At 35.8% G+C, this 27,503-nt stretch overlaps 4 protein-coding genes and 2 pseudogenes across 7 annotated transcripts; 5 read left to right on the top strand and 1 right to left on the bottom strand.

Annotated features, from left to right (window-relative positions):
- Positions 1–177: 177 nt before the first annotated feature.
- Positions 178–908, top strand: LOC140980783 (uncharacterized; the record flags this gene model as incomplete). Its single annotated transcript, XM_073446822.1, has 1 exon — positions 178–908. A coding segment is annotated over one exon (594 nt), but the record flags the coding sequence as incomplete, so codon positions are not given.
- A 2,067-nt stretch (positions 909–2,975) lies between these two features.
- On the top strand, positions 2,976–6,186 carry LOC140980387 (uncharacterized). Its single transcript, XM_073446174.1, has 5 exons — positions 2,976–3,583; positions 4,656–4,874; positions 5,188–5,286; positions 5,529–5,642; positions 5,737–6,186. Exons 1-5 carry the CDS (start codon positions 3,083–3,085, stop codon positions 5,950–5,952), a joined length of 1,149 nt encoding a protein of 382 aa, XP_073302275.1. The 5' UTR covers positions 2,976–3,082; the 3' UTR covers positions 5,953–6,186.
- Positions 6,187–7,255: 1,069 nt separating this feature from the next.
- Positions 7,256–9,978, top strand: LOC140981260 (scarecrow-like protein 21; annotated as a pseudogene).
- A 745-nt stretch (positions 9,979–10,723) lies between these two features.
- LOC140981177 (heterogeneous nuclear ribonucleoprotein 1-like) lies at positions 10,724–14,347 on the top strand. 3 transcript variants are annotated; one of them, XR_012176044.1, is made up of 6 exons: positions 10,724–10,969; positions 11,067–11,193; positions 11,497–11,729; positions 12,709–13,768; positions 13,972–14,285; positions 14,320–14,347. XR_012176044.1 is itself a non-coding variant. In XM_073447482.1 (5 exons), exons 3-5 carry the CDS (start codon positions 11,508–11,510, stop codon positions 13,983–13,985), a joined length of 1,296 nt encoding a protein of 431 aa, XP_073303583.1. In that variant the 5' UTR covers positions 10,724–10,969; positions 11,067–11,193; positions 11,497–11,507; the 3' UTR covers positions 13,986–14,342. The 3 variants fall into 3 exon arrangements, 2 of the variants coding, with proteins under 2 accessions (XP_073303583.1, XP_073303584.1); XM_073447482.1 differs by having other exon boundaries at positions 13,972–14,342; XM_073447483.1 differs by lacking the exon at positions 11,067–11,193 and having other exon boundaries at positions 13,972–14,342.
- Positions 14,348–16,314: 1,967 nt separating this feature from the next.
- Positions 16,315–19,190, top strand: LOC140980107 (inositol transporter 4-like; annotated as a pseudogene).
- Positions 19,191–20,229: 1,039 nt separating this feature from the next.
- Positions 20,230–25,235, bottom strand: LOC140981352 (putative MO25-like protein At5g47540). Of its 2 annotated transcripts, none has more exons than XM_073447729.1 (11): positions 24,584–25,235; positions 24,004–24,165; positions 23,630–23,748; positions 23,221–23,295; positions 22,498–22,591; positions 21,880–21,939; positions 21,408–21,476; positions 21,075–21,173; positions 20,703–20,747; positions 20,532–20,634; positions 20,230–20,445 (listed from the first exon to the last, which is right to left on the bottom strand). In XM_073447729.1, exons 2-11 carry the CDS (start codon positions 24,163–24,165, stop codon positions 20,369–20,371), a joined length of 903 nt encoding a protein of 300 aa, XP_073303830.1. In that variant the 5' UTR covers positions 24,584–25,235; the 3' UTR covers positions 20,230–20,368. The 2 variants fall into 2 exon arrangements, with proteins under 2 accessions (XP_073303830.1, XP_073303831.1); XM_073447730.1 differs by lacking the exon at positions 24,584–25,235 and adding an exon at positions 24,398–24,489.
- Between the last annotated feature and the right edge of the window lie 2,268 nt (positions 25,236–27,503).

Below are 27,503 nucleotides of genomic sequence, written 5' to 3'. Positions count from 1 at the left end.
ATTCTTTTTTTTTTTTTTTGTTGAATTCGCACGTTTCTGATTAGATGAGAAAAAAGATTACAGATTTGTTAATAAATTATTTTAAAAAAGTTCAAATCCCAATTGCAAATCGATTTACGATCAGTTCAAGTCGTTGATCTACCGGTGTTCTTTGATACTGGCTAAGTTTCTTGAAAATTTGAACCTGAGTTGTTTTACGCAATCGTGAAATTTTGGACAAGAGAAATTCGGAACCAGGTGTACGATGAAAAGGTGAACACAGTTACAGTAACTGTGGTGTGCTGCAGCCCGGAGAAAATCCGGGACAAGTTATGTTCCAGAGGTGGTAAAGTCATCGAAAGCATTGAAATCAAAGAGCTCGCAAATCCCGAAAAGAAGAAAAAGCCCGAGAAGAAAGAAGCCGAGAAGCCGAGAGTTGTTGTGGTGGAGCCCGAAAATCCGAAGCCCGCTGTAGGAAAGCCCGATAAGCCCAAAGAAGCTCCGAAAGCAAAGGACCCTGAACCGGCTGCAAAGCCAGTACCTCCGCCTGAGCCTGTGACCGGAATTCCACCGGTTCTTCCCCCGATGGCTTACTACGGACCGAGTTACGAAGGATTTGGTGGCGGGGCGCCGTGGTACAGTGGGTACGGAGTTCCGGCACCACCACAACCGAGTTACGACGGTTATTATGGATACGGGTACCCGAATCAGTATGGCAGTAGGGGCCTCGATTTTAGCAGGCGTGACGCCTACTTTAGTGAAGAAAACCCTTCGGCTTGCTCAATTATGTGATGCTATTAATTATTAATATTACATAGTATTGTCGGTGAATTTGGGAAAAATTCTGTAAGTTTCAATTACAATTGAGTGTTTATGTATTACTTTTCGTGAATGAATATCTAATAAAATCTTAATTTTAGTTTGAATTCTGTGTTGAACGTATTTTTTTTGTCTTTCTTATATTATTTATATACAAATATTAAATATAAACAACACCACCTAAATAATAATTTTTTTTCAATTTATATTAATAATAAAAGTTTAATTTTTTATTGAATTAGTTAAAATTTTAATACTATTATTATATTTTTTTTTATTATTTTATGATTATTAATTTATTATTGTTGTTGTTGTTGTTTCATATTATTTTATTATATATTTAAAACAAAAAAAAATCAAAATATCTGTCTTGAATTATTTATTATTAATAGTTATGTATATAAAAAGTTATTTCTTCGACAAAGTAATTAAAATTAAATATTTTATTAGATCCGAATAAAGTGATTTCAAATTTATTTTCAAGCAAAACTCAATGAGATTCAACGTATAGACGTGAGATTCAGTTCAATCATGTCTCAATCCAAACATTTTTGGAGTTAACCAAATTAAATCGGACCAAGTCTAGATTGATTTGATCCAATAAACATCCCTAATTAATACAAATAATTGAATTTTACATATTCTATAAGAACCTAGTTGCGCGGCGAAGTTTATTATAGCAATTGAATAAAATTAATGACATTTATCCGTATCTTGTGAGACAGTCCCACGAATCTTTATCTGTGAGATGGGTCAACACTACCGATATTCACAATAAAAAGTAATACTTTTAGCATAAAAAATAATATTTTTTCATGGATAACCTAAATAAGATATCTGTTTCACAAAATACGACCCGTGAGACCGACTGACACAAATTTTTGTCTTATCCATCTTAAATTTTATTTATCAAAATCTCGTAATAAATTCAATAATTAAACAAAACATATAAAAACACGGAGCGGACTTCATTTAAAGCCCACAGAAGTTCTGGTCATGTATATTATATAGGCCCGCGACAAGTATTCTATTAATGCTGTCGATAATTATAAATTTTGTCGTTTATTATTATTATTATTAATTAAGGTTATGCTTGTCTAACAAGCAAGTCAAAGGATTAAGGAAATCATTATCAAAAGTGGAAGAATCTTAATGACTGACGCCGTCTTACATTTTCAGATAAAAGATCATAATTATGGGACTTGTCTCTCTAATTTTCTTGATGGCCTAATCACGTGTTTGCAATATAGTGATTTCTAAGGGATTTTTCTATACTACATATTCCTTTCCTACTTCTATGATATTATGAAATTTTAGTTATTTGGTTATTAATACACGATGTCAGTTTTTATTAAAATTTAAGCAATCTACACGATTTAACGTGATTAGATTATTAGGAGAATCGTCGATGAGCCTTGATTCAATGGTTAACAGTTAGATTTGTTGATATCGGTTTCGAGTCTCATTGATTGTATGTGATTTTTCTAATTTGTTTAGGTACATTTTGTTGATTCTATCTCGCGTCCATGCTCAAGTCTCGTTAGTGGTGTGAACAAGTTACTCGTACGCTAAAAAACAATTACGAGGATAATCACTCATCGAAAAAACTTACACACAAGTTATGCTTGAAAAGAGTTGCACATAAATATTTTGGGAGAAATTTTTTGAAGAATTAAAATATATGTTTGGTTAAGACTATTATTTTGTTGTAAAAAATTGATAAAATTATTTTAAATTTTGTTGATACAGTAATTTAAATTACAATATAATCGTAGAGACAGACACATATTAAATTTTGAGTTAACATAGTAATTATGTTGGCTTGTATTTATAAACAATTAAGACTTGTTCCCATTATATTTTTGATTTTGGTAATATCAAAATTTATGGATTGAAATTTGAAAATCAGTTCTAAAAGTTATTATTATATAAATAAATAAAATAATAAAATCGGAAACTTTCTGCACAAAATACGCAGGTATTTATTTAGTCCATACCATGTATTGGATTTGGGCAAACAAAGAAAATAAAAATAAAAGAAAAGATCTCGAATGTTAAAATCGTGTTCAATCTATTCCGTCTGAAAAAAGCGCTGTTGGTAACAAACGTTGCTTTCATCGACATATTCTGTCTAATATTCTAATTTCAAACAACTTATTAAAAGCGCGAAACCTATTTTGAATTTTCAGACAGCGCCCCAATTAAATTCAGACCTGCTACAAATGCTCTTCTTCCCTAAACTCTTGCGATCTAATCGATTCCTGACTGGATAGATTTCACGAGAATGGCTTCAATCAAGCCTGCAACTCGCTACTCAAATAGCTTAAACAGCTCCACAAAATCCGACCCCTCATCATCTGCCGAATTCCCTTCAACCCTTGAAACCTCACGCGCCCTCGCCAAGAAAAACAATGGTGCTGGGCTGGCCCAGTTTAACATCAGCTCCATGGTTAAAAAATTGGTCGAGAGCAAGAAGGCCAAGAATTTCAGCAGGGACACAAAGTTCGTTGTGGCTGCCGATTTTTTGGCCGATGATTTGAAGAGGAACGCGAAAAGGGTTACTGGATTAAGTGGGCTACACAAGAAGTTGTTTAAGGGATCATCATCATCTTCTGGGGCGAAAAGGGGAGAGCAGAGTTCGAGAAAGGCTTTGACTGAGGTGAAGGAGAATACAAGGACATTGGCGATGGTGCTGAGAAGTGAGAGGGAGCTTTTGAGCTTGAATAAAGAACAGGAACATCAAATTCAAGAGATTAAGCTGTTGTTCGAAGAGAAAAACCTAGAGGTAAATTTCAGGATGTGATTATTTTCTGTTGAATTGATCGGAATGAATGTGTTAAAACTTTTAAATTCTTATGGGATATTTGAGATCTCTGTTTTTTATTGAGCGTAAATATTTGGAAGCGAATGCATCACCTCTCATTATATTTAGATTTTTATTTGATAATAAGGTGACCACGCGCAAGAAATTGCTTTCTTGTTGACCCAAAATGACCTATTTCTCACGGCATTCGGTTTCTTACCTTTGCATGCTCTGAAGCCACACCATTCGTGTTTGATCTACTGGTCTGGGTTCTTCACCCTTTGCAGAAGTTGGTTACTTAATCTTTTCTCTATTATTCATGCCCTGGGATTTTGTAAACTCGAGATATTGATATTCGACTTTACTAGTGAAGTTTATTGGTGTTTGTTGATCAAAGAATAGTATTGAGGAGTTTTGGTATCCTAAATGTTTCACCAAGAAATAATCCAGTAACCACTTCTGATAGAGAGTTTTACTAGGTTAGGTCCATGGCTTTTCTCTATTTGGAGTTTCCACCTCAAAATAGTTATGTCCATTATGGTTCTCCGACTCACTTCTATCTGTAGGTGATTGCTATCATGGATTAACTCGATTTGATATTGTGATCCTTTATTAACTTGTGATGGGGATTTGTATTTGGCTGTGTGATGTTTTGATACCCTTTCATGATAAGTCTTGTGTTCATCTCATTCATTTATTTTGTTTGGGATTTTTAGACTAATTGCCCCAAGTATCAGAATGACTGCAGCTTTTGTGATGGTAACACAAGGACTGGTTCAAAAACAAAAGACTTTAATGCTTTCAGCGGATGAGTTTCTTTGTTCTACTGGATGTGAATAGAGCAATCTCTGAACTCCTGAACACATTTGGAATGTGTAAAATTTTCATTGAGTGAAGATCCTAACACAAAATGAACATCATATTCTCAAATTGCAATCATTTTAAACAATTTCTCATTTGAGTCCTGGACCCCTGGTTAATGTTTGGTAGAGAATGCTGCTTATGGGATTGTGCTGTTTTATCTTTCAAGCTTTTTAAAAATGTGAATTTCTAGGTTGAAAAGCTGAAAGATTTGTGCTTGAAGCAAAGGGAAGAGATAAAGTATCTGAAGAATACAATTCTTTTCCCCGATGTCACAAATTCTCAGCTTCAGAAGCTTTTGGAGAAACAGGGTACGGAACTTAAACAGGCAAAACAACTCATTCCAAGTCTTCAGAGGCAGATTACTTCACTAACTGGACAGCTGCAATATCTTGCTGAGGATCTTGCCGAGGTAGTCTTTAGCCTTTATATTCTTGTTCTAACAAATATCAAAGACCAAAATTGTACCTCCCCTGATCATAATTTTGTCATTGATTTTGGAGAAAAGTTTCAGTAGTTTCATAGGACTGATCCTTATCTAGTGGCGTCTAAATTATTTTTACTCCCATGGTGTAACCTATTCGTCCTAAAAGTCTTCTGATAGTTGATACCTAAACTTCATTCTTGTGTCGTGTTTAATGCGTACACATCTTCGTTGTCGAAACAGATAAATTTTGCTTCTATTTTGTGGATAATGTTTCACTTATATTTTCTTCTGGTCGCAGGTGAAGACGAACAAATATTCTTTTCAAGGATTAAGTGATGATTATTTCAGTTCTCCCAGGACTCCGTCATATGATCAAGAAGAGACAGCTAATTATCTGGTAAAAACCATTATTTAACTATTGAATCCAAATTAGAAAGAAATGATTCCTATGCAAGAACATCCTAAATGATAGAAGTTATGAATCTACCATTGTTTTCTTGATTATTGGAACGTTACTGCAAGGTGAGGTTTTTCTATTATTTCTTGAATATACTAACCAAGGCCTGGGTGGCATTGAGAATACTGCAGTCCATAGTTTTTTTTTAATAAAAATTTGACAAGCTATCCTCCATTGACCAGTTCGATCAAGAATTCAGTTCTGGGGATTATACAACCCCACAGAGTCTAGATGGCATGTTTTTGGAGGATATAAATCCCTGCCTCACCCCTTGTTATTCCAGGACAAAGTCCAAGGTATCCACCAACTGTACCACAAAAGTTTGGCTTCATTATTTTATGGCTTCTCTTTTTGTATGTTTAAACAAGAAAATGATTGAATCTCTTGTAGGAATTAGATATTACAGATTCCCCTGAACGTAGCTTATCTAAACAAAAGGTCCAAACGTCTCACCAAACTGGCTTTGTTACTTGTGCAACAAAGCTTTACAAAAGTTCCGAATGTTGCCAATCATCCAAGACTGGAAATGGTTCAATCCGCACAGCTCAGAGGTCTGATGAAAGTAAAGGCATTTATGGGAAGCAAATGCATGAGAAACTTTTCTGATCAGATTCTGCAGAATTTTGGTGGTGCAAGTAAATATGGCTCCTGGTATTGTGTCATGCTTCGAAGTCTTGGACCTTCTCTACATTTACAGAACATAAAAACCATTTGTGTGTAGTGAGATATACTGGCAATCATACAGAAGAAAACGGTTCTGTTGAATGTCATTTTTGCGTATATAAGACTGCATATATAATAAATTACTGTACTTGATATATTGTGGTGTGCCCTTCGAACTTTGACCTGTTTGTACTTGGTTATACTTTCCAATTTTCCTTCAAGATTTTGTTTGAGTTTGTGTTTTGAGAAGTACAAGGTGGTTTTTATAGGCCTAACAAGGCTCGACCCCCAACTCGTAGTTGGCTGAATAAGTCTTACATGGTTCCAAAGCTGTACTAAATAGGCTGCATCAATCGATTAATATCTCTCACTGAAAAGTTTATTCATAATTTGATGATTCTTGAATTGTAATATTAGCAAATCTTAAAATGTATGTTAAATTATTTTTATAAAAACTAGTGCTTTTCTAAATAAATAAAAGTTAAATTTTTTAAAATTATTAATTAGTGAGGTATATTATAGTAAAATTTCTTCAATGTAATCTGATGATATCTATGAAAGTTTGTGACTTAATTTATAGTACATATGATTAAGATATGCACGTGGCCTCAATCATGTTGCATTTCATATATTATGTTATATTTCCCCAATTTTATTGACAAAATATTTAGATTTATAATTAATCAGTTATGACAACAGTTGAATATAATGGGACACACACACACACACACATATATTATTAGCAAACTCATCTGATTGCTGACAGATTTGACAACGGATTCCACCAAGAAGAAATGCTTATATGTCATTATGTCTTGCGCTTGGTTTTTGATTTAAAAATATTATTATGTACAGATCTTACTGGATTTTATTACAAAAAGAATAATAAAGGACAAAAACCATGCAAGTTGAAGTTCCCACAAGAAAAAGTCGACCTTTTAACATAGTTGATAATAAAGTAAGAACATTTTGTATCTCTCGCATGTAAAGGGAATTCAACTCAAGTTGTTTAAAACAAATAGCAGTCCAAAATATGGATTTGGTCACTAACATGACACCAATAGTTCACTTTGCAAAATGACAAATATTATTATTGATTAGCTCAACACACATTCATCTTCCTCGATACTAATTGGCTGGAGTTGGATGACTCTTCTCGTCACTATTTTAGACTAAAAAAAAATATGATTTTGATTATTACGTATCATATTTTTAAAAATAGTGAATTTTATTATAAAAAACAAGCTCTGAAAAATGTTTCTCCCCAACACTAATATTTATGCCTTGCAGGTGTATTGATACCTGGTTTTTTGAAGCAGATTTAGCATGCATTGTCATTCGTTGATAGTGGAGGTGGCTAAATGAGATATTTTGTTTGTCAAAATGGTATCTCACTTCTAAATGAGATTCTTCAACTCCATAAACCTTGTTCAAGTCACTGATGCAAAATAAAGTTTTGATTTGAAGTTTCTGGGAATGAAGGAGTCCCGGGCACTTCAAGCATCAGCCAATATCTCTAAAGTCAACAATCAATCTATGGAGAAAGTCAAGCCATCACGAGTTTCAACTTTTCAGGTTTTGAACAATGATTCGACTCAGAGCAAATACCGGGGAACTGACGTTTCATCTCCAGCTTACACTGAAGAATTCTTCACTTTGGAATCAACACCAATGACTGGAGATTCTGTCTACAATTCGTCTTCAGTTGTAAGCGTGTCATGTTCGTCAAATTGCTAATAACAAAATTATAGAAGTAGGGAACGAAAGCAATCTCATAAAGATACAGACAGAGCGGCATCTTCAGGAGCCATCATTATCTAATTATACTCAATATATCAATCTATAAATGAAAAGTTTTCAAACCAATGTCGATGAGTAAGTATATCCATGTTCGACAGAGGGAATTCATCCTTTGGGCATGCCTTGTTGAGGTCTCGGTACTCGACAAACGTACTTTTACTTTATGAAATGCAAGAGAATGTTTGAAAGAGATCTTGAGCGTAAAAACCACTTTTTTTGCATTCGAAATGAGAAAATAAACACAATATTTATAAGCCTCAAAATGCACACCAAGAGTCATGCAAGATTATCTCAAGAATATGAAGAGCCAAAAATCTTTAATTAATCAAGAATGTGGAAAGTCAAAAGACACTTCCACAATAATGAGCCACAACTAACTCAAGAATGTGGAGAACCAAAAGACACTCCCACATTCATGTGACATAATTTTTATTCAAACTCTAAATTTGATTCAAATTTCCAACATGTCATCCTACAGAAGTCCCTTTTCTCAACATAGTTCTCAATCATATGCTTCTGATCTCCTTCAGCATCACTCTTGTGATTATACTTGTGATTTATCGTTTAACGGGTCCTCTGTGATTTACAATGAAGAGAAATTGGTGCATTCACTGTGGATGTTGAAGAATGATTTGATAGGATCTGAGTCTGCTGATGGTGATGATATTGGCTCCTTAAGTGGTATGGCGACACAACCTTTGTCCTCCACAAGGTACGATAAAATCCTGGAAATGGCTGCCCTCATGGACCTGAAACAATTGCTTGTCGTCTGTGCTGAGAGGGTATCAGAAGCTGACTCGAACTCCATGTACGAAAGAAGATTGGCTGTATCAGCTGCAGAAGCTCTCATGGGCATGTTAGGAAGAAGGGTGTCGGTCTCGGGTGACCCTTTACAGAGACTTGGTGCATACTTATTGGAAGGTCTCAAGGCAAGATTGTTGTCCTCCGGAAGCATAATTTATAAAAAGTTGAAGTGCAATGAGCCAGCAAGTTCTGAATTGATGTCATACATGCACGTGATTTACGAAATCTGTCCCTGCTACAAGTTTGCCTATGTGTCTGCTAATGCTGCGATTAGTGAAGCAATGGAAAATGAAAGTAGAATTCATGTAATCGATTTTCAGATTGCACAGGGAAGTCGGTGGGTTTCTTTCATTCAATCTCTTTCTAGAAGGCCCGGGGGACCTCCTTATTTACGCATTACAGGTGTTGATGACTCTCAATCAGCTCATGCTCGAGGTGGAGGACTTGAGCTAGTCTGTCAGAGGTTAGCAAGTGTAGCTGAAGCATGTAGAGTACCATTTGAGTTACATGGTGCAGGTATATCTGGATGTGAGGTCCAGTTCGAGAATCTTCAGGTTCGGCAGGGAGAATCTTTGGCCGTGATCTTTCCTTACATCTTGCACCACATGCCAGATGAAAGTGTTAGCACTACAAATCATAGGGACCGCCTCCTCAGACTAGTTAAGAGCCTTTCACCCAAAATATCACCCTTTCTGAACAAGAATCCAACACCAACACTTCCTTATTCTGCCACCGATTTCTCGAAACTCTAGATTATTACTCAGCAATTTTTGAGTCCATTGATGCTGTACGCTCCCGAGATGACAGACAACGGATTAGCACCGAAAAACATTGTGTGGGGAGGGATATTGTCAACATAATTGCTTGCGAGGGAATCGACAGGATGGAAAGGCATGAGCTTCTCGGTAAGTGGAGAATGAAACTTGCTATGGCTGGATTTTCTCCAGTCCCGTTGAGTTCTTCAGTTAGCACCGCCACAAGGGAATTGTTGAGGGATTATAGCACAAATTACAGGATAACGGAAGCCAATGATGCTTTGTATCTAGGATGGAAGAACCATGATACACTTCTTCTGCATGGAGGTAGTAAAATAACGTAGCAATTATGTATCTGTATTTGTGCTGTTCTGTCTATTTTCCAATGTTTTTCCAGGGAATTAAACCATGTCCGGTTTTCTATTTTCTAGAACTGGAGGACAGGACATGCGATTCTTCATGTGCAATACATTGTACAGCAATAATGATTATATATCTGTGTAACATAAATTGTAATTTAGTATTCAGATTAATCAACATCTGGTTGACAATGTAATTTATCGTGAATCCATTTCTGTAAAGAATAGAGCTCTACAGTACAGCTTCGATATTCATTATTATTTCTAGTTTTGTTCCAATTTTTAAAAATGACATAAGTAGAGGTGACATTTGGTGTGAGGATAGAGAGACAGCATTTAACCAAAGACTCATGCCTTGCCTCCAAATCATGTTTAGTTATATTATATAACTTTTTTTAAAAAAAACATCCCGACTCATTTTTTCATGATCTTAAAATAATCCTTTTACTTCTAAAGCGTATGCACAACATTGTGACATTACCCTCTCATTGAATCAAGCTTTGCTAGCATGACTCGAATGATTGGGAGAGAGTAGAGGCCACCAATTTCGTAGTGTTTTTTTAGCATAGTTTCATAAATAGTTTAAACTCAATAATTGTAGATATTTTTTCAAGGAAGAGTATCAAGATAGAGTCTACAATTTGAGTTTTTTTTTAAAAAAATAATTAAAAATCCATATTTATGTATGCATATATTAAAGTTAAAATTCATGATGGTGCATATGCATCAAATTTATTATAAATTTGTTCTTGGCGATGACACGACTTGCGTGCCAAGGATACGAACGATAGACAGGAGCATCCTTCTATCTACAGCCATAAATGATTATTGACCATTTTCTAGCAACTACTAATGTTTCACCTAACTAGATCTGAATTTTGGTCTTCTTTTTTTTTAAAAAAATAACTACTGTGACATATGAAATGCCAACAAAATCATATTTTGAATTATGTTTCCAAGCTGCACGAATTATAAAACGAGAGATGATGTTAAAACATGATTAACACCATTCTCTCCAATTTTTAGGATGTGAAGAATCAATCTCCGCAGCCCACACAACCTTTTTTTTCCATTTTTATCTCACATCACATTACTAAATATATTATCTTTGGCAATTCCATCAAAGACTGAATTTTGGTGAACAAAGCAAACGAAAAAGAGAAGAAAAGAGAGGGCCTTTAGCCCTCTGCTTCTCTATCTATGCATCCTATCAGATCTTGAATTCAACAAACTTTTCTATTGGTAATTGTTGTTTGGTACTTTAAGTTCATATTTTTCGAGGCGTTGATCTTTCTTGGTCGTTCATAGTCAAAAGTTTGAATCTTGAATGAATTTTCAGGGGTTCTGGATTGGGTGTGCTGTTGGTTATCGATCTGTTTGAGATTAGATGGTCTCCGTCTGAATCAAAATACACCCATTTGAAGTCGGGGAATTGCCGGGTTTCCGTTCTAATTTGTTTTCTTGAGGTCTGTTCGTTATTCAATCTACATTTTCTGGTTTGTATTAATTGGACTTTATTGCTTTGATGGCCGATTCTTTATGGAGCTAGATATATGAGATACCGTAGCTGGATTGTAATATGAAATAGGACGGTGTCTAAAATTTACTACACTTTCTCGTAGATCCATTACTTGCTAACTTTGTACTGAGTGCTACGGTCTTGGCAGTGATTCTTTTTGGTGATATTGATGATACATAATTAGATGTTTTATGTTGCTTGGGTTCAATTTAATGAGTTGTGGATTGATTGAGCGGAATATTGTATGCAGGTGCGTAGAAAATGGAAATGGATTCCGGAAAACTGTTCATTGGTGGGATCTCTTGGGAAACCACTGAAGAGCGCCTGACAGATTATTTCCAAACTTTTGGTGAGGTGGTGCAAGCTGTGATAATGAAAGACCGGATCACAGGTCGTTCCCGTGGTTTTGGCTTTATCGTGTTTGCCAGTGCTTCTGTTGCTGAAAGAGTTTTAAAGGGAAGGCATATCGTAGATGGCAGAGCTGTAAGTCATGTATCTTCACATTTGGTATAGCATTTGTGAATTGAATATTGTGCTGCAATTTATGGTATTAGTAGAGCTGTAAGTCATGTAACTTCACATTTGGTATAGCATTTGTGAATTGAATATTGTGCTGCAATTTATGGTATTAGTTTTGCTGAGCTTTATCGATGTTCATCAGGCAAGCACATAACCTGGTATAGGTTTGTACTTTATAAAAAAATTGTGTGCCAATTTGAGTCAAGAGTGGAATTCTTATAAAGTAGCATTTTCGTATCAGTAGATTGGTGAATATGTGAATTCGTCAATTACTATAATATTTCAAATTCATTAGATGATTCACGAAATTCACAAGTGAAATATACAGCTTAATTACCTCTTGGTACAAAGATGGATTCTTGCTATACGACACTTGGTGATTGGTGGTGCTCAACTCTTCATAGAACTTGTATATAATGAATTTAATCACGAGGAACTTTGTATGTTCTGTGATAAAAATGGAACTCTGTATATATTGTCCTATAGACGAAGTTTTGAGTGCACGAGTCTTGGTGAAGTTAGTTGTTTGGGGAAAGAAGCTCTAAAAGCCTGCATCATTTGTTGTTTTATTTTCTCCGCTTTCTCTTTGGTTTTCTCCGTTCTTTTGGCAACTAGTTAACAGTTGTTTCTTGCCGATAATGTTTTCACTTTTCATTATATGGTTCATTAGAGCATGATTTGAAGTATAACGAGAATTGATGATGGAAATTAATTGTAATAGCATTGATTCAACATCCATCAGAATCAATTTTTATGGTGTCATTTAATATTTTGATGAGTAGTGTTATTTGCATTTTGTCTGTGTTATTTGAACCCTACTCATAAAGTGGATTTATTCTTATATTCCTCATAAAAGAGGAGTGTGAATAGTACAAAATGAAGCACAATCAACATTAGTATTTTTTGACACCACTAAATGTATGTCCTTGTTTTCATTCATCAGGTAGAAGCTAAAAGGGCCGTACCTAGGGATGATAATCAAAATTCTACAAGAAACAATAGTGGGGCTGTTCAGAGTTCGCCTAGTCCTGCCCGTACTAGAAAGATTTTCGTTGGAGGTCTCGCTTCGACCATCACAGAAATTGAGTTCAAAAGGTACTTTGACAAATTCGGAACAACAACAGATGTCGTGGTGATGTATGATCACAACACAGGTAGACCTCGAGGATTTGGTTTTGTTACTTATGATTCAGAGGAAGCAGTGGATAAAGTTTTGGCCAACACCTTTCATGAACTCAATGGAAAAATGGTTGAGGTTAAACGGGCAGTTCCCAAAGAGTTATCTCCTGGACCAACACGTAGTCAACCAAGTGGCTATAACTATGGCCTCAACAGGCTGAGCAGTTTCCTTAATGCTCATACACAAGGCTACAATTCAAATTCTGCAGGAGGCTATGGCATGAGAATGGATGGTCGGTTTAGTCCTGCGACAGTGGGCCGAAATGGCTATCCTCCACATAGCCCATCAAAATATGACGTAGACCTGAATTTAGACACGGGGTTCGGTTCGAACTATGGGGCAATAGGAGATTCTGTTAATGGCCATGGACGTGGAGTGCCCTCTCATTATACTGGAAACTCAGACAGATTCAATAACTCCATCGGTGGAAACGTTGGAAGTTTTGGGGACATGTGGGATTTTTCTCATGTTTCAACCCAAGTTGAAGGAACTGGTTCTTTAATAAGTGGAAATATGGGTTATGGAAGTGGAGAGAGAAATTTTCTTGGCAGAGAAATCAACATTAGAAACAATGGAGGTTATACTGACTCGACGCAGTCATATTTTGTCACCGATAATTTTCGCGAGGCAGGGTTGGAGAATATATATGAGGGGGATTCATTTTTTGGAGACCGGGGTGGGCGTTTGTTACCCTTAGAGCTCGAGGGGTCTAGCTCATTTAATTATGGATTCGAGACTACAGCTCCAAATGTTACACCTAAGAATTCAATTGGCTATGTTGGGGATTACATTGGTGCTAATCGAGCAACTAGATCAAATAGAGGTACTTGTTCCTTTTTTTAAAATAAATTCGTATCTCTGCTATGCCGTTGCACTTTTCTTGTTCACTCTATTCTATATTGATTGGAATGAAAACGTTATATTCGATATGAACTGGAAAAACAACAACTTTATATTTCTCGACCTGCAGAATGTAGCCGAAACTGTGGTGTTGTGGCTTACAGATGGTGTTTTATTTTTAAACAGGAATTGCAGCCTAGGGAAAACATCGAATGGATCTCGTTTTCGGTGTAAGATAAATAAAAGATAAGCCAAGTGGAGGAACAAGAGTTGCACCTGTTCCTGGGTGAGGTAATAGTAACACTGTTTTTCTATATGAGAATTCATCATCAGCTTTCTGCTAAAGATTTTGTGCTGAGATCCAAAACTTGAGCTTCCCATATAGGTTTTATTTGTTGTAATTTAGTTTGAAATGTAAAATTGAATTGTGGAATACACCATACTGGTTAGCTAAGTTTGCAGTCTATGCCACTGCCAGATTTCTTGTCTATTATTTCTACGTACTGAACAAAAGGGTTTGATTTTCTATAATAGTCGGGTGAGTAGTATTCCGATTTCTTGATTGCTCAACGACTTTGATTTTGACACCCAAATCATATAGCAACTGAATGGTGCATAACAGAGATGGAGTTCACTCACTAATTAAAATTTTAGGTCCTGCCAATACATGAAAATGTAGGCTAATCTTCTGCTACACAAATGCAAGTTTACACGATCCCCAAACAAGTGGGATGGGATCTAAGGGCTTCCACCACCCGGGGCGGGTGTGCTAGCACAGAAAATTCCCTCGTCCTCTGTATGATTGAGATCTCAAATTCCTTGTCAACTGGCTTTTTCGCATCCAAAAGGGTTCTTTCTGGGAATTACTGCATTCTGGTCATGATTTTCAAGAAGGCAACTTAAATCATAATTGCGTTTGCATGAAGAATACTAAACCCCAGTGGCTGAAAACCTTAATTACCCTGTTGTTCATTCTCCAACAAAATTTAGCCCTCATCTCGTGAATTATTCTCAGCACGTGCATGAATCCCACAATGACGCGAATTCTCGGCTCCACAGGCAATCTCCGATGCAGAACAGCCTTCGGATTCAATGGCCCTAAAAGTGGTCTTTACTGAATTCTGATCCAAATTATTCCATCCCGAAGAAATTAGGGTTTTAAATTTATCCTATCTATAAAGATAAGTATGATTTGTGAGCAGTATATCAAAATTCAAAAATAAAAAAAGATTTAATATAAATGAATCGTTTTTAAAAATACAAAATATTTTCGTAAAAGAGCCTCAAAGTCCAAGCACAAAGACGCAATCAGATTTTCGACTAGGTATAATAAAAGGTTTTATGTGAGTCAAAGACGTAAAATAGTAATTTAAAAATTGTTTCAAGCAAACGCACAACGACGATCTTATAATAAGAATAAGAGATCTTCCAGAAAGATACTTCTCAAGTTTGAATTTGTAATCATTGAAAAAGTGGTAAGCTTGAAATGAAAACCTGTTAAAGAAAATAAAACTTGTTATGATATATATTTTCTGCTGCTTTGACGGCAAGTTTCCAAGTTTTTATTTTTATTTTTATTTATGACAAGAATTGTAACAACTATCTTACCCTCGTTGTCCTTTTCGTTTAGACATGTATTTTGCAAACCAGATAAAAGTTTATATTTTAATTTAATATATTTATATAATAGCATGGTAAAAACTTGTGTGAGACGGTCTCACGGGTCGTATTTGTGAGACGGATCTCTTATTTGGGTTATCCATGAAAAAGTATTACTTTTTATGCTAAGAGTATTACTTTATATTGTGAATATGGGTAGGGTTGACCCGTCTCACAGATTAAGATCCGTGAGACGGTCTCACAAGAGACCCACTCTAATAGCATTTTGTTATACATGAGCATGTACGTTAATTTAAAATTTAATCCATCAATTGTTGTTTATTATTTTTTTGTAATATGCAATCACCTACCCAATTTATGATATCATGGGCAAAATCTTGTTTGATGTTATATATAGCTACATAAATAGATTAGTATTTTTCTTGTTATATGATCTCACGAATATATATATCTGTGATATGGGTCGAACCAGTTCATAAAAATAATACATTTGGTGTAAAAAAATAATATTTTTTCATGAGTTGAGTCAGGTATGATATTTGTGTCACAAATTTGATCCGTGAGACGATTTTATAGAAATTTTGTGTCAATAGATAATATGGTATAGATGATGGGAGTTATTTATAAAAAAAAAATTTAATTTAATTTTTAAAAAAATTTGAAAAAGAAGCAAATATAGAAGTGAATTAGTGGTTATATTTATATATTTATTATTTATCTGGTTTGACGTCATCATAGCCGATCATTATTAAATAGTCCAACCAGATGTGCAGAACAATTTTCAAACTTCAATTCTTTATTTAAACCAAATTCACTCACCATTTATTTATAATTCCAACAAGAAAACCAGTCAATTGGGAAAAAGCAGCACAAGTGTGTCAAAAGCAGCAGCAACTCGAGGTATGCTTGATTTATTTGCTCACAGTGATTTTAGCAATGATTTCGTTTCCTTTTTCAGTCAAAACTGCATGCATGGTGTAGTTTCTCTCTTAAAAGTATCTATGGTTTTCTTCCTGCAGTTTTACTTCTTCTTTTTATGTTGAATTCATGTAGTGTAAGGATTATATACTGTAATCTTATGGAGTGAATACGGTTCTTGATGTGGGTTTAGATCTGAATTTAAGAAACAATCGCCATTTGCAAGCTGTAATCAAAATTTTTCATGACTTTGATGGAGTAGCTCCTTGTTTAGATTGGATGTGTGTCTGTGGAAATGGAGAGGGTGCGGGATTATTTTTTTAAAAAAATAATTTTCTTTGTGTGTGACTCAATTTGCTGACAGATCGAATTTGCTTCATGAGTGTATTTGGGACGAAACAAATGTTGTAAATAAGCAAATAAATGGATATCATTCGAGGGAGTGATTGACATTGCTGCCTACCAGTGCTCTAGATTTATTTTTACGGAATTTGTTTGCTTATGTAAATTTAATGCTCAATCTATTCGTATAGAATCAGATTATCAAGCTGGGATTGGAATGGAAGGGGGAGTTATTAAATCAGATAAAACAGAGTTCACAGAATGCTGGGGAACAACCTCGGAAACACCTTACATTATGAGGCTTGCTTTATCAGCAGGCATCGGAGGGCTATTGTTTGGTTACGACACAGGGGTAGAACATTTCTATCAAATCATTTTGTGTTACTTCTGTGAATTATTTCATCAGTTCGATTCGTTGGAGTACAGATTTTGTTCTAGTGTAATTATATGTGAAATGATGAGAATGGTGGTGCTTATTAGGTGTTATTTCTGGTGCCCTTCTCTACAATCGGGATGAATATAAATCTGTCGATAGAGAGACATGGTTGCAGGTACATTACCAGTGGTCTTTACAATCCTGAGTTCCATACACTCCATGTACGAGATCCATGACCTTTATATTTTTTGTATAGGAAACAATAGTGAGCATGGCTGTGGCAGGAGCTATCATTGCTGCTGCTTTTGGTGGTTTGATCAACGACAAGTATGGTTGAAAGAAATCCATTCTTTTGGCTGATATCCTTTTTTTTGTTGGTGCAATTGTCGTGGCTGCAGCTGTGGCTCCTTGATGATAATCCTTGGACGAATCTTTGTTGTCCTAGGTGTTGGAATGGCTTCTATGACAACTCCACTTCATATCTCGGAAGCATCTCCTGCTAGAATCAGGGGAGCGTTAGTTTACACAAATGGTTTGTTGATTACTGTGGGACAATCCTTGGCATGTCTTATCTTCTTAGCATTTACTAAGGTAATTTTATGACTTTTCCAGCTTCAAGTTTTGGATGGTTAATTTCCCTCTTGGTTTTTGGTGTGGTAAAAGGCCCCTGAAACATGGCGTTGGATGCTCAGAGTCGCAGGCGTTCCAGCTGCTGTTCAGTTCTTGTTAATGCTGTCACCTCCCGAGCCTCCAAGATGGTTATATAGGCAGGTAACAATCTCTTCTGATATTTGTACCACAACCCACATCGCTGCTTTGATTTTTTTTAACGTCTGTTAGGAAAACCCTGTTTGAAAATGGGCCAAATTTTATCTTTAATCTCGCAGGATAAGGTAATAGAAGCCAGGGCCGTTCTAGAGAAAATATACCCTGAAAATGAAGTTGAAGAAGAAATGAAAGCTTTACAGTCCTCCATTGAAGCCAAGAAAGCCGATGAAGGCTTTTTGGGAAGGACTTTTTCTCATAACTAAAGAATATATGGGGAATCATCCTTGTTCGTCGAGGCCTTTATGCGGGTATCACCGTACAAGTTACTCAACATTTTGTCGGAATAAACACTGTCATGTACTATAGTCCTACAATCGTTCAGCTTGCTGGATTTGCTTCTAACAAGACAGCCTTGGCACCGTCTCCTATTACTTCTGGTCTAAATGCCGTTAGCTCTGTTGTTAGCATGTTTTTTGTCGACGGATACGGGAGGCAAAGGCTGATGACTATATCTATGTTTGGTATCATCATCTGCCTTGTTGCATTATCTATCCTGTTTATGAAGTCTCTGACCATGCCCCACCAGTCGGCAGCCTTGATTCCCTCCATTTTGGTAGAAACTTGAGATGTTAAAAAATTTTGCGAGCCTTGAATCAAATCATCCTGGAATTGCATGTCGTGTCTGATATCATCTTCGGATTGTGCTTTCTGTTCGAACGGGAACAACAAAGTAAGATTTTCTTGAATTTCATTTCCTATAAGTGCTGCTTTACATAATACCCTTGCACTGTTCTGAATCTTTCTAGGTAGTATCTTCCTTGGGCCTGTTTGGCAGTTACGGATGACATAAAGAGTTTCTGTCGAGGACAACATCGTACCTGGTACACGAAGGGTTGTCCAAGCAAGTTTGGATTTTTTACAGTCCTGCTTCTTGGGTTGTACATCATATCTTACTCCCCAGGAATGGGGACTGCACCATGGATTGTGAATTCTGAGATTTATCCTTTGAGGTAGAGAGGCATAGGGGGAGGAATCATTGCAGTTTCCAACTGGGTTTCGAATCTTACAGTGAGCGAGACATTCGTAACTCTTACGGAAGCAATCGGTTCTTCGGGCACATTTCTTTTGTTTGCTGGATTTTCCATTATTGGACTTGTGTCAATATATATACTTGTAAAAGAAACAAAGGGATTACAGTTTGAGGAGGTGGAAAAGATACTGGAAAAGGGCTTCAGACCAAGATTATTTTGCAAGAAAAAAGGCATTGATACTATCAACATACTATATCTCCAACAAAGTGTGTTTTCTCTTTGCTGTGCTCGTATGAATGGTCTCTGAGTGCTAAAACACCATAACTGAAATTGCTATAATTCACATGACATCCAACCCACCCTTAGAAGACGATCAATGGCAAACTGTTGGAATACTGGTTACCCACCATCACATTCTGGTAGTCGAATATCGGCTTTCGAACAACTATTAGATTATAGTTAGTCCTTCCCTTGTCCAGTCCTAGATAATCGTCACGAGTAAATAAAACATGAGTTGTAGCAAGCAATGTCACAACTCTAGTCTCCTTGTTGTTGCAACGCACTGGAGTTGGAAATAATCCTGGGTTGATCACTTTATCTCAAATTGCACTTTATACCCCTCGTGGAGCTTGAAATATTTTCTTCTTAGAAAGAGAACACTTTCCAAATTATTATATCGAAAATATTATTTAAGTGAAAAACAAATTATAAAAAAAAACCCTCCAGAAATATTTTTTTCATACATAAAACCAATGACATCAGAATTAGTGTTTTAAACCTTGGAAGTTGGAACAGCATATGGAGGTTTTTCGAGAATTACAATATTTTCACTGAAAATATCTTAATTTGATTTAAAAATTTCCCTCGCTAGTTCTTACTATGTAATGAAGAATATTTTGACAAAATATGTAAAGATCATGGACCATTAGGCTGAAACAACATGGGCCTCGGTCCATACCTATGCACAATTACTGATCATGGGTCGTTAGAATGGTCCAGCATGATCAGTAGTGGTACATGGGTATGAGCCGAGGCTCATGTTGATTCAGCTTAATGGCTCATGATCATTACAAAATATATTTCCAAATAATCGATATAAATAAAATTACGATAAACACACATGACATGAACTCACTTCTTAAATATCATAAAAAAAACTAATGACAAATAATTCAAATTTAACATTTTAATACATTCATATATTCCCGTTTTTCTCACTTTGATATTAATATTATACATAATATATTTAAATTTTAAGAATTGATATTGATATTCTATTTCTTGTTATTTGCATTTCTCATTAAAATTTGAATTTTATAATTAAAATAATAAATTAAACCACTCAAATGTGATCATTTGTACACATCATAGCAGTTGAAAGATGAATCAAAATAGGAAAGGAAGCGTCGATAAAAACCGGTATGAAAACCATTAATTCACAAGTATATCTGGAAATAGATACCAACTGGGATTTTTTTATTATTACAACATTGACATGAATTGTAAATACAACGAATGGAGCAAAAAATTAATCACGTTCTTTGGGCTCAAGTGCAGAAATTTCTTTGACAACTTGTGCTTTATCGGCTTCAAATTGTTCATCTTCTGTATCGCAAGGAGCAAAAATCGAGTTAAAACTTTCATAGCATATATAATGATCAAGCATTTGCATTTTCAGTCATCAATCGTACCTTTCTCAGTCTTAAAATCAGCAAAAAGGCGTAGAAGCTTGCTTCTGTTCGTCACTAGGATACCGACAATATCTGGGGGCTTGTTCTGATTAGCCACGAATAACTGCACATATGTGATGCAAAATGAATGGCTTGTTTGAATTAGCTTAAGGGAGGATACACAAATCGTACCTTAAAGACATGAAACGCTTCTATCTGAATGCTCTTACTCGACTCCTGACAGAAGAAAGAATCCTTAGAATCAGAACATGATAATCGAATAAATATAAGACAGATTCTCTGCTGAGAAGTCCAAGAATGTCACAAGGATAAGACAGGATTCCAATTCTTTCAGTAACTTTTGAAGGAAATTGTTGCATATTCTAATCTAGCATCAAAGAATTCGTCCTGTTTGGGTTCTTGATGCCATTTTAAATAAACTTTGTCGTTAAGTTTACTAATTCATTTTTTCGGTTTTAAAATCTATCATTTATTTTTTTTATTTCCTATTTTTACAAACACAAGGCCAGGTTTAGTTTCCAAAACCATAAGAGGCAATCCTACTCTGAGAAGATTCATGAGGATCCTTAAGTTGTCCCGCGAGCTAACATATCGGATCATCACAGTTGAATTTGAACGATCCAATAGGATATCACCCAACAGCTGAAAAAAACACATCGTACGGATCAGAATTCACTAAGCAAGTAATAAAATCAACTTCGGGAAAAAGATTCCCAGTAGGTATATAGTGGTGTATAGTATCCAGCAATTATTCTGTTGAATCGCTTTACTAATTTTGTATTTCATTTGTTCTTGATTGCTTCAAGGGGTTTACGGAGGAGGGGGTTTGTCATGTCAAATTGTACATAGAAACCAAATGAATATATTAAGCATTACCTTGATAGCCTGCCTTCTGGTGATATAGTTGGTAGATTCAAGTAGCTTTGAGTTATATTCTGCAAAGAACTACAGTAAAAGCAACCAGAAGATCAAAAGTGGAGCATATCAAAAGCCCAGGAAAACATTGTTTGTTTCCAATGTCAGTGTAAAAGATCGGATTTAAACACAAATCGAGCACCACTCTTTACAAAAGCGCAACCGTTCGAAATTATTACGAGAAAAGTAAGCTCTATACACTAAACCATAGCCTCAAAAATCAAATTACAATGTTTAATGAATGCAGCATTTTCTCAACTACATACACAAGGGCCTTGGCCTAGCCACACATAGCGCCCCGAATTTGGGCAGGTGTCAGGTTCGACACCCCTTGCTTACTAAAATACCCTCTAAAACACTTCAAAAAAAGTACATACTGCTAGTGGAGATGCATGTAAAACATGGGCAGTCAAACAAAGCCAAGATCACTAACCCATTCATAATTCTTGGAAAGAAATTCGGACACAGTCGACTTATGCCTAGTTAATAGTTCCTGTAACAAGATATATGAGTTGACACATGTTAGTTGTACATCAATACCAGAATGACAGTACAGAGAATAAAGAGAAATATTCGATCTTTCATCCTGCATCTCATGTTCGCACTCTATTTTACCGACCAAAAAAGACACACACACACACACACAAAGCCACAGGTTCAAGGTGTTACGTTACATAGTGCTTCTGCCATACATTGAGAGAATAAGGAACTGAGCATTAGCAAAACATTTCAGAGCACAGTTATATATCCCTTTCTTCATCTGATCCTAGGATTAAGGTGCATCCGAAAACTAATAATCGCTTTCACAGAAGTTAATCAGTTGAAAAGTACAACAAAGACTTCTTTGTCTTGGATCTTGTGGAGCAAGATTTGCAAAATTTCAAAATAAAGTATGAGACTGAATAAAGACTTGAAATAAACATGGTGCAGACAATGCAATTGCAAACTACTAACCTAACATCCCCTTCTCTACTTCAGACCATTGGGTAATGTAGCATGCAGAACATCAACCAACAATGTGAGTACAAAAGAGTTGATGAACTAAATTAACCTTGAAAGTGGCAGCAGCATCAGAAGCAATGTCAAAATTTGGAAGTTGTATAAAATAAAAAAAATTCTTCATTCGTTCTGATTCCAAAACATACCTGCAAACGAAAGCTCACCCTTGAACACAAACATCAAATTTCTACAAATGCAAGCATCAACGACCAAATTCCATATTCTACAGGATACATACTAAATGATGCACAATGGCCTTCAATCATTTATATTCAGAAAAAAGTAAATTAATTTTTTTTAAAAAGACTGGATGTTTGTAAAGCAGCAGATACATTTAGTTCAAAAATAAGTAATAAGCTAGAGCCGAAGTACATAGCTTGAGACGTCTGGGGTGCAACAAGGGAAACGCGGTAACGTAAGCTGAACTAAATTCCATATCATATGACATTTCACGGAATAATAATATCAAATAAATTTTTATCACTATGAAAAAGATAATGTGACTAGCTGGAAAAATACTCGACACAAAGTAGTATAGAAAAGATATCATGTTTTGTTTGTTAAGATAATATAAAACACAAAAGAGTAGCCCATCAAAATCTGGTAAATGCATCTCAGCATAAACTGCCATACTTTGAAAGGGTAATAATCTAGATTGACGTGAATGAACCAATATAATAAACAGAGAAGCTACCACACAATATTTTTTCCTTTTAAAACCATTTCACAGAAGTAGAATTTTACAAGAGCATGCGAATCGAAGCAATTCACTCACCTTGCAACACTTTGGTGGCGTATGCACTCCCTCAACATTGCACCATAGTGTAATGCCATATCAGTATTTCCATAACTAATAAGGAATGGAAAAGTAAAGTCAATCATTGTGATGGTATAAATTATCAAAAGAAGAAGAAGAATAATGAAACCCCACTCTTTCACCACATGCTCACTAAGAAATGAATATTGAAAAATATTCAAACTAGATGTATCCAATCGGGTAAGATACAGAGCAAGGATAATGCAAGTGGAACCTTTCTCGGATATGAAATATAAAAAATGAGCAACGGAAAAAATCATAATATTTAATTTAATTTGAGATTCCTATTTACAAGTTCCAACTTCCAACTCACAGAAATTTCATTTATCAAACTACGGTATAGTGAAGTTTTCCAATGCTAGCTTACCCTGAAATCAACACATCCATCAAATCTAAGTTCTTTTCCAAGTAATCACAAGCAATCAACCTCGACTGAACCTGCTGCCTCTGCAGATTCGCAACAACCTGTGTTGCATCTTTGCGGGTCTGCAAAAGTTAATCTTATTGAGAACACATATCTTTATAGTCATCTGGCCCAGCAAATAGATGGGATAACAGTTATGCCACAGTGCAGAGCCAAAAACAATGATCAGTAGTTTTGAACTTTCCGGATCAAGTTCACCAATCAGATTTTTAAATAAATAAAAAAAGTTTGCCAATCTGATGAACAGAGCTAATGAAGATGGACAAAAAATTAGCCTGTTTATTCATTGCATTCAAACTAAACCATTTAGAAATTACCTCCAAGTTCAGCTGGGGAAGACATGTGATTAGTAGGCGTAGAGTGTTCTCCCTGAAAAACTCCTGTGTCAACTGCGTACAAGCTTCGGCTACAGGCTCAGTTTCACTATCACCATAAAGAATCACCTTCAAATCTCGCATAAGTTTGCTTAATTCCATCATCTGGACAAAGTGAAACGAGAAAAAGAAAAGAGACAACCTTGTCAATAAAAAGAAGACTACAGTTGCAGAAGGCTATGGGAGCACAAGGGCAAATTAGAATAAAACCCCTGAATTGGTCCAGAACACTACTGTGTTTTGGCCATCAGGGGCCAAAGTTCAATCTTTATAAAACCAATAAAATAAATTCCGAACGATTTCAATTTGAGCGTTACTGCTGGCACCCCAGGTGTACGTGGTCATCCTGGGAAAGCAATCCAAAGACGGAGAATAAAGCGATGACGAATCACCGAAGTAACAGTATCCATTAAAATTTAATCAAATGCTTCTACAACAACACCAAAAATAAAGAAATGAATGAAAAGCAGGCAAGTGAAAAACCAAACACCAAATTAACGAAAACATAGATAAATATACACACCTTTTCGTCGCGTTTGCTCTCCTTAGTGTCAACACCACCACGATCCACAAAGACGAGTAGATCGCGTGTCTGGCGCACGAGGTCGGCTGGGGTCTTGGACTTGGACTTAGGGACGACAGCCTTCAACTTGGCATTATCAGCGCCACCCCCATCGTTAATGTCCGGTAGCGAAGGCCGCCGGACGACCGCCGGAGGAGCCGAGGGCCGCTGCGCCGCCGGCCGGCCTCCGCTTGACAAACACCCTCCTATTTTTTCTGAATTTTATATCCCCCAACGTGATTTTTGACAATCGACAGCTGCAAAAAAGGGTCAACTTTCCGATCTTTGAGAAGGGTCGTTTTCAATTCAGCACGGATATTCTGGGAATATCTACCCAAATTTTCGGGGTTATCGAAGATCAACTAGGAATCGTGGGTGATTGAATTTGGTGCTTATACATGTGGGATAATCCATCTCTTGAATGTTACTTGTCGATGATATCACATTCATCTACAAAATTTTAAGCTCCGATGAGCCTGGATATTTCATCAAATCAAATACGGCCACAAGTGGTGATCAATAATAAATTTCCGTTGGGAACAAATTAAATTTTTTTGGAGAACACAACACAGCTCTTGAACACGTATCTCAAGCTTCTATTTCTTTTAAACGTATAAAATATTTATTGTTCTTTATATCGCCGTCAAGCAAATACATTTTATATTGGGGCGATTTGACAATGTCACTGTCGGATTTGGATGTGATTGAAAATATAATACTTAGTGCTTGTATTTTTTTACTGACAATTTTTCAAATTTATCTGATATGTGTGAGGTCAATCAGATGACAGCTGATTATCTCGTGTAAAAAAAACACAACATCAGGTACTGTGTTTTCAGCCACAGCAAAGGAATCAAATCCGTCACTATCAAAAAGTTAACTTTCTCCTCGTCTCTATTCCTTCAAATATTTGTTTTAGTTCCATAATCATTAAAATTTTCCAAAAATGTCATCAATCTTCATAATTATGTTAAGCGACATTGTTATACCTATCGAGTCTGTTCTTAAAAACATATAGCCCACAGAATTGCAGCTACACAAGGTTTTCAGATAGTCGTAAAAAACGGTTCCCTTACGTAGATTCTTTCAACAACATCTAACATAACCATGTTCCGTTTTCTACCTCAAGTGTACAGTAAAGTGATTCAATTTGAAAATAATACATGAGAAAGGCAATAAGTCTTGATCTTTTTATTCAAACATACAATTTATTAATACATAGAAACCTCATGTAGATGATGTCTTCATCTTTCTCATGCCTTGATATTTATAGAAGTCATGGTAGATTTGAAATCTAGACTTTAAATCTTGTGAATTATTCTGCCAGTTGTGGCCGACATCAACTTGTGAGTGGTGGTCTTTTCAACCACTTGTTAGCGGCTTATCTTTACGGGTGGTTAAGTGGTCAATCTTCCACTAGTTAGTGGAATCGTCTTTTAGTGGTGGTCCAACTTTCACTAATAGAGTGCTTGAATCACATGCATACTTTATATTTGTCGATGATCTTCTAGTTTTGTATGGTCTCCGAGGAAATTGTTTTCTGTGTGGTCCCTCACCACCTGGTCGTTTTCTGAAAAATGATTTTGGTTCGTTCTGGGTCGAAATCTTTTACCGAATTTTGCCTTCTTTTGGTTCGAACATTCTAGGCAGATACTTTCTGACCATTTTCCCACATGAGCCATATTACTGAATTTCCAACGAGTTTCTTTGCTCTCTGACAGCTTGTTATTCTACATAAGATTTCTTTGCTGCTAAAATAAGTCTTATGCAAAACCTGTTGTTTTTCCTGTCATAGTGTTTAACAGAAAAGATTCATTGATAGAATTCTGACTTAATTTAAATGGAAACTTGACTTTGTCCATCTTGGTTAGACAGACACATAGACCTCATACTCTTCTAATAGAGATGTCATATTCAGTTAGTGAAGTTACAAGGTATATTTCTTCTATTAGAGGATATTTAATAAATTTTTGAATATTTTTATCTGGCATCCTTAGCTTGATAATATGAAAGGCTTCACGTGAGCCTTTTCTGGTCGATTCTGGTTCTGTACGGAAAAAGTATAGCTCCAGAATGTCTCTTCTAGACAAATATTCGTTGTTTGGCCATGTTTCATGAACAACTTCCTGAATCCACTTAGATAATCTTGAAATTTTTGGGAAGTTGGGTGATGTAGAATAAACGAAGGCAAGATCCTAAATTCATACCATGTCTTGACCTCCTTTAGATATGAATTTGGTTTCATATATACCCAGAGATATTTTCTTGATACATCAACTTGGATTTTTGTTGGGTTAATGCATATTCATGTTTTCAATTTATCTCAATTCTGTTGTTATAACTAAATAGAGAAACTTCAGATTCATTAGTACCAACATTAAATTTACCTTTGTCTGTATGATGTCTAAGGTTGATCTATCCCTTTTCAGTCTACGAGGTGAAAGGTTGACTTGAAAACTCGATATAAGGATCTAGAGTTTCAACTTTTGTTTTGACCTACTCATCCGAAGATGATCCCGACTTAACATTTGTGTTAGGGTTAATTGAATCTCCTAATACAGGTATGTAGTTCTGAACTCGAAGACTCTCCATTTGAGAAACCAATGGCTTCTCAATGTCTTGGTAGATAGGTCTTTGCATTACAGATCATAGCTGAGTATAAGCCTCTAAACATCATGTAATTCGATCAGAGAAAATTCTCTTATCGTCTTGTTGTAGCCTACCCGCAACTTATGCATTTAGGGCCAGCATGTTGAACTCATTTTGAAGTGTTTCAAGGTGTTCTCTCATATGTATCTGCATTTTTATGATGACATCGATATTAACGTTGTCCATCTCTTGTTAAGAAATCTGCAAGAATATTTTCATGAGATTTAATAAT

The sequence above is a fragment of the Primulina huaijiensis genome, chromosome 7 (assembly GCF_012295235.1).
Source record: "Primulina huaijiensis isolate GDHJ02 chromosome 7, ASM1229523v2, whole genome shotgun sequence".
Classification (NCBI taxonomy): Eukaryota; Viridiplantae; Streptophyta; class Magnoliopsida; order Lamiales; family Gesneriaceae; genus Primulina; species Primulina huaijiensis.
This window is presented reverse-complemented; position numbering and strand designations above follow the sequence as displayed.

Bases quoted from the DNA above. Each gene is read 5' to 3' on its own strand.
- LOC140980387 (XM_073446174.1), top strand. From the start codon at position 3,083: ATGGCTTCAATCAAGCCTGCAACTCGCTACTCAAATAGCTTAAACAGC. The intron at 4,875-5,187 runs GTAGTCTTTAGC...TTCTGGTCGCAG, and splicing joins TTGCTGAGGATCTTGCCGAG to GTGAAGACGAACAAATATTC. The intron at 5,287-5,528 runs GTAAAAACCATT...TCCATTGACCAG, and splicing joins AAGAGACAGCTAATTATCTG to TTCGATCAAGAATTCAGTTC.
- LOC140981177 (XM_073447483.1), top strand. From the start codon at position 11,508: ATGGAAATGGATTCCGGAAAACTGTTCATTGGTGGGATCTCTTGGGAA. The intron at 11,730-12,708 runs GTAAGTCATGTA...TTCATTCATCAG, and splicing joins ATATCGTAGATGGCAGAGCT to GTAGAAGCTAAAAGGGCCGT.
- LOC140981352 (XM_073447729.1), bottom strand. From the start codon at position 24,165: ATGATGGAATTAAGCAAACTTATGCGAGATTTGAAGGTGATTCTTTAT. The intron at 21,477-21,879 runs GTTAGTGATCTT...CTTTTACTGTAG, and splicing joins TTTCCAAGAATTATGAATGG to TTCTTTGCAGAATATAACTC. The intron at 20,446-20,531 runs GTACGATTGATG...CTTGCGATACAG, and splicing joins TGATTTTAAGACTGAGAAAG to AAGATGAACAATTTGAAGCC.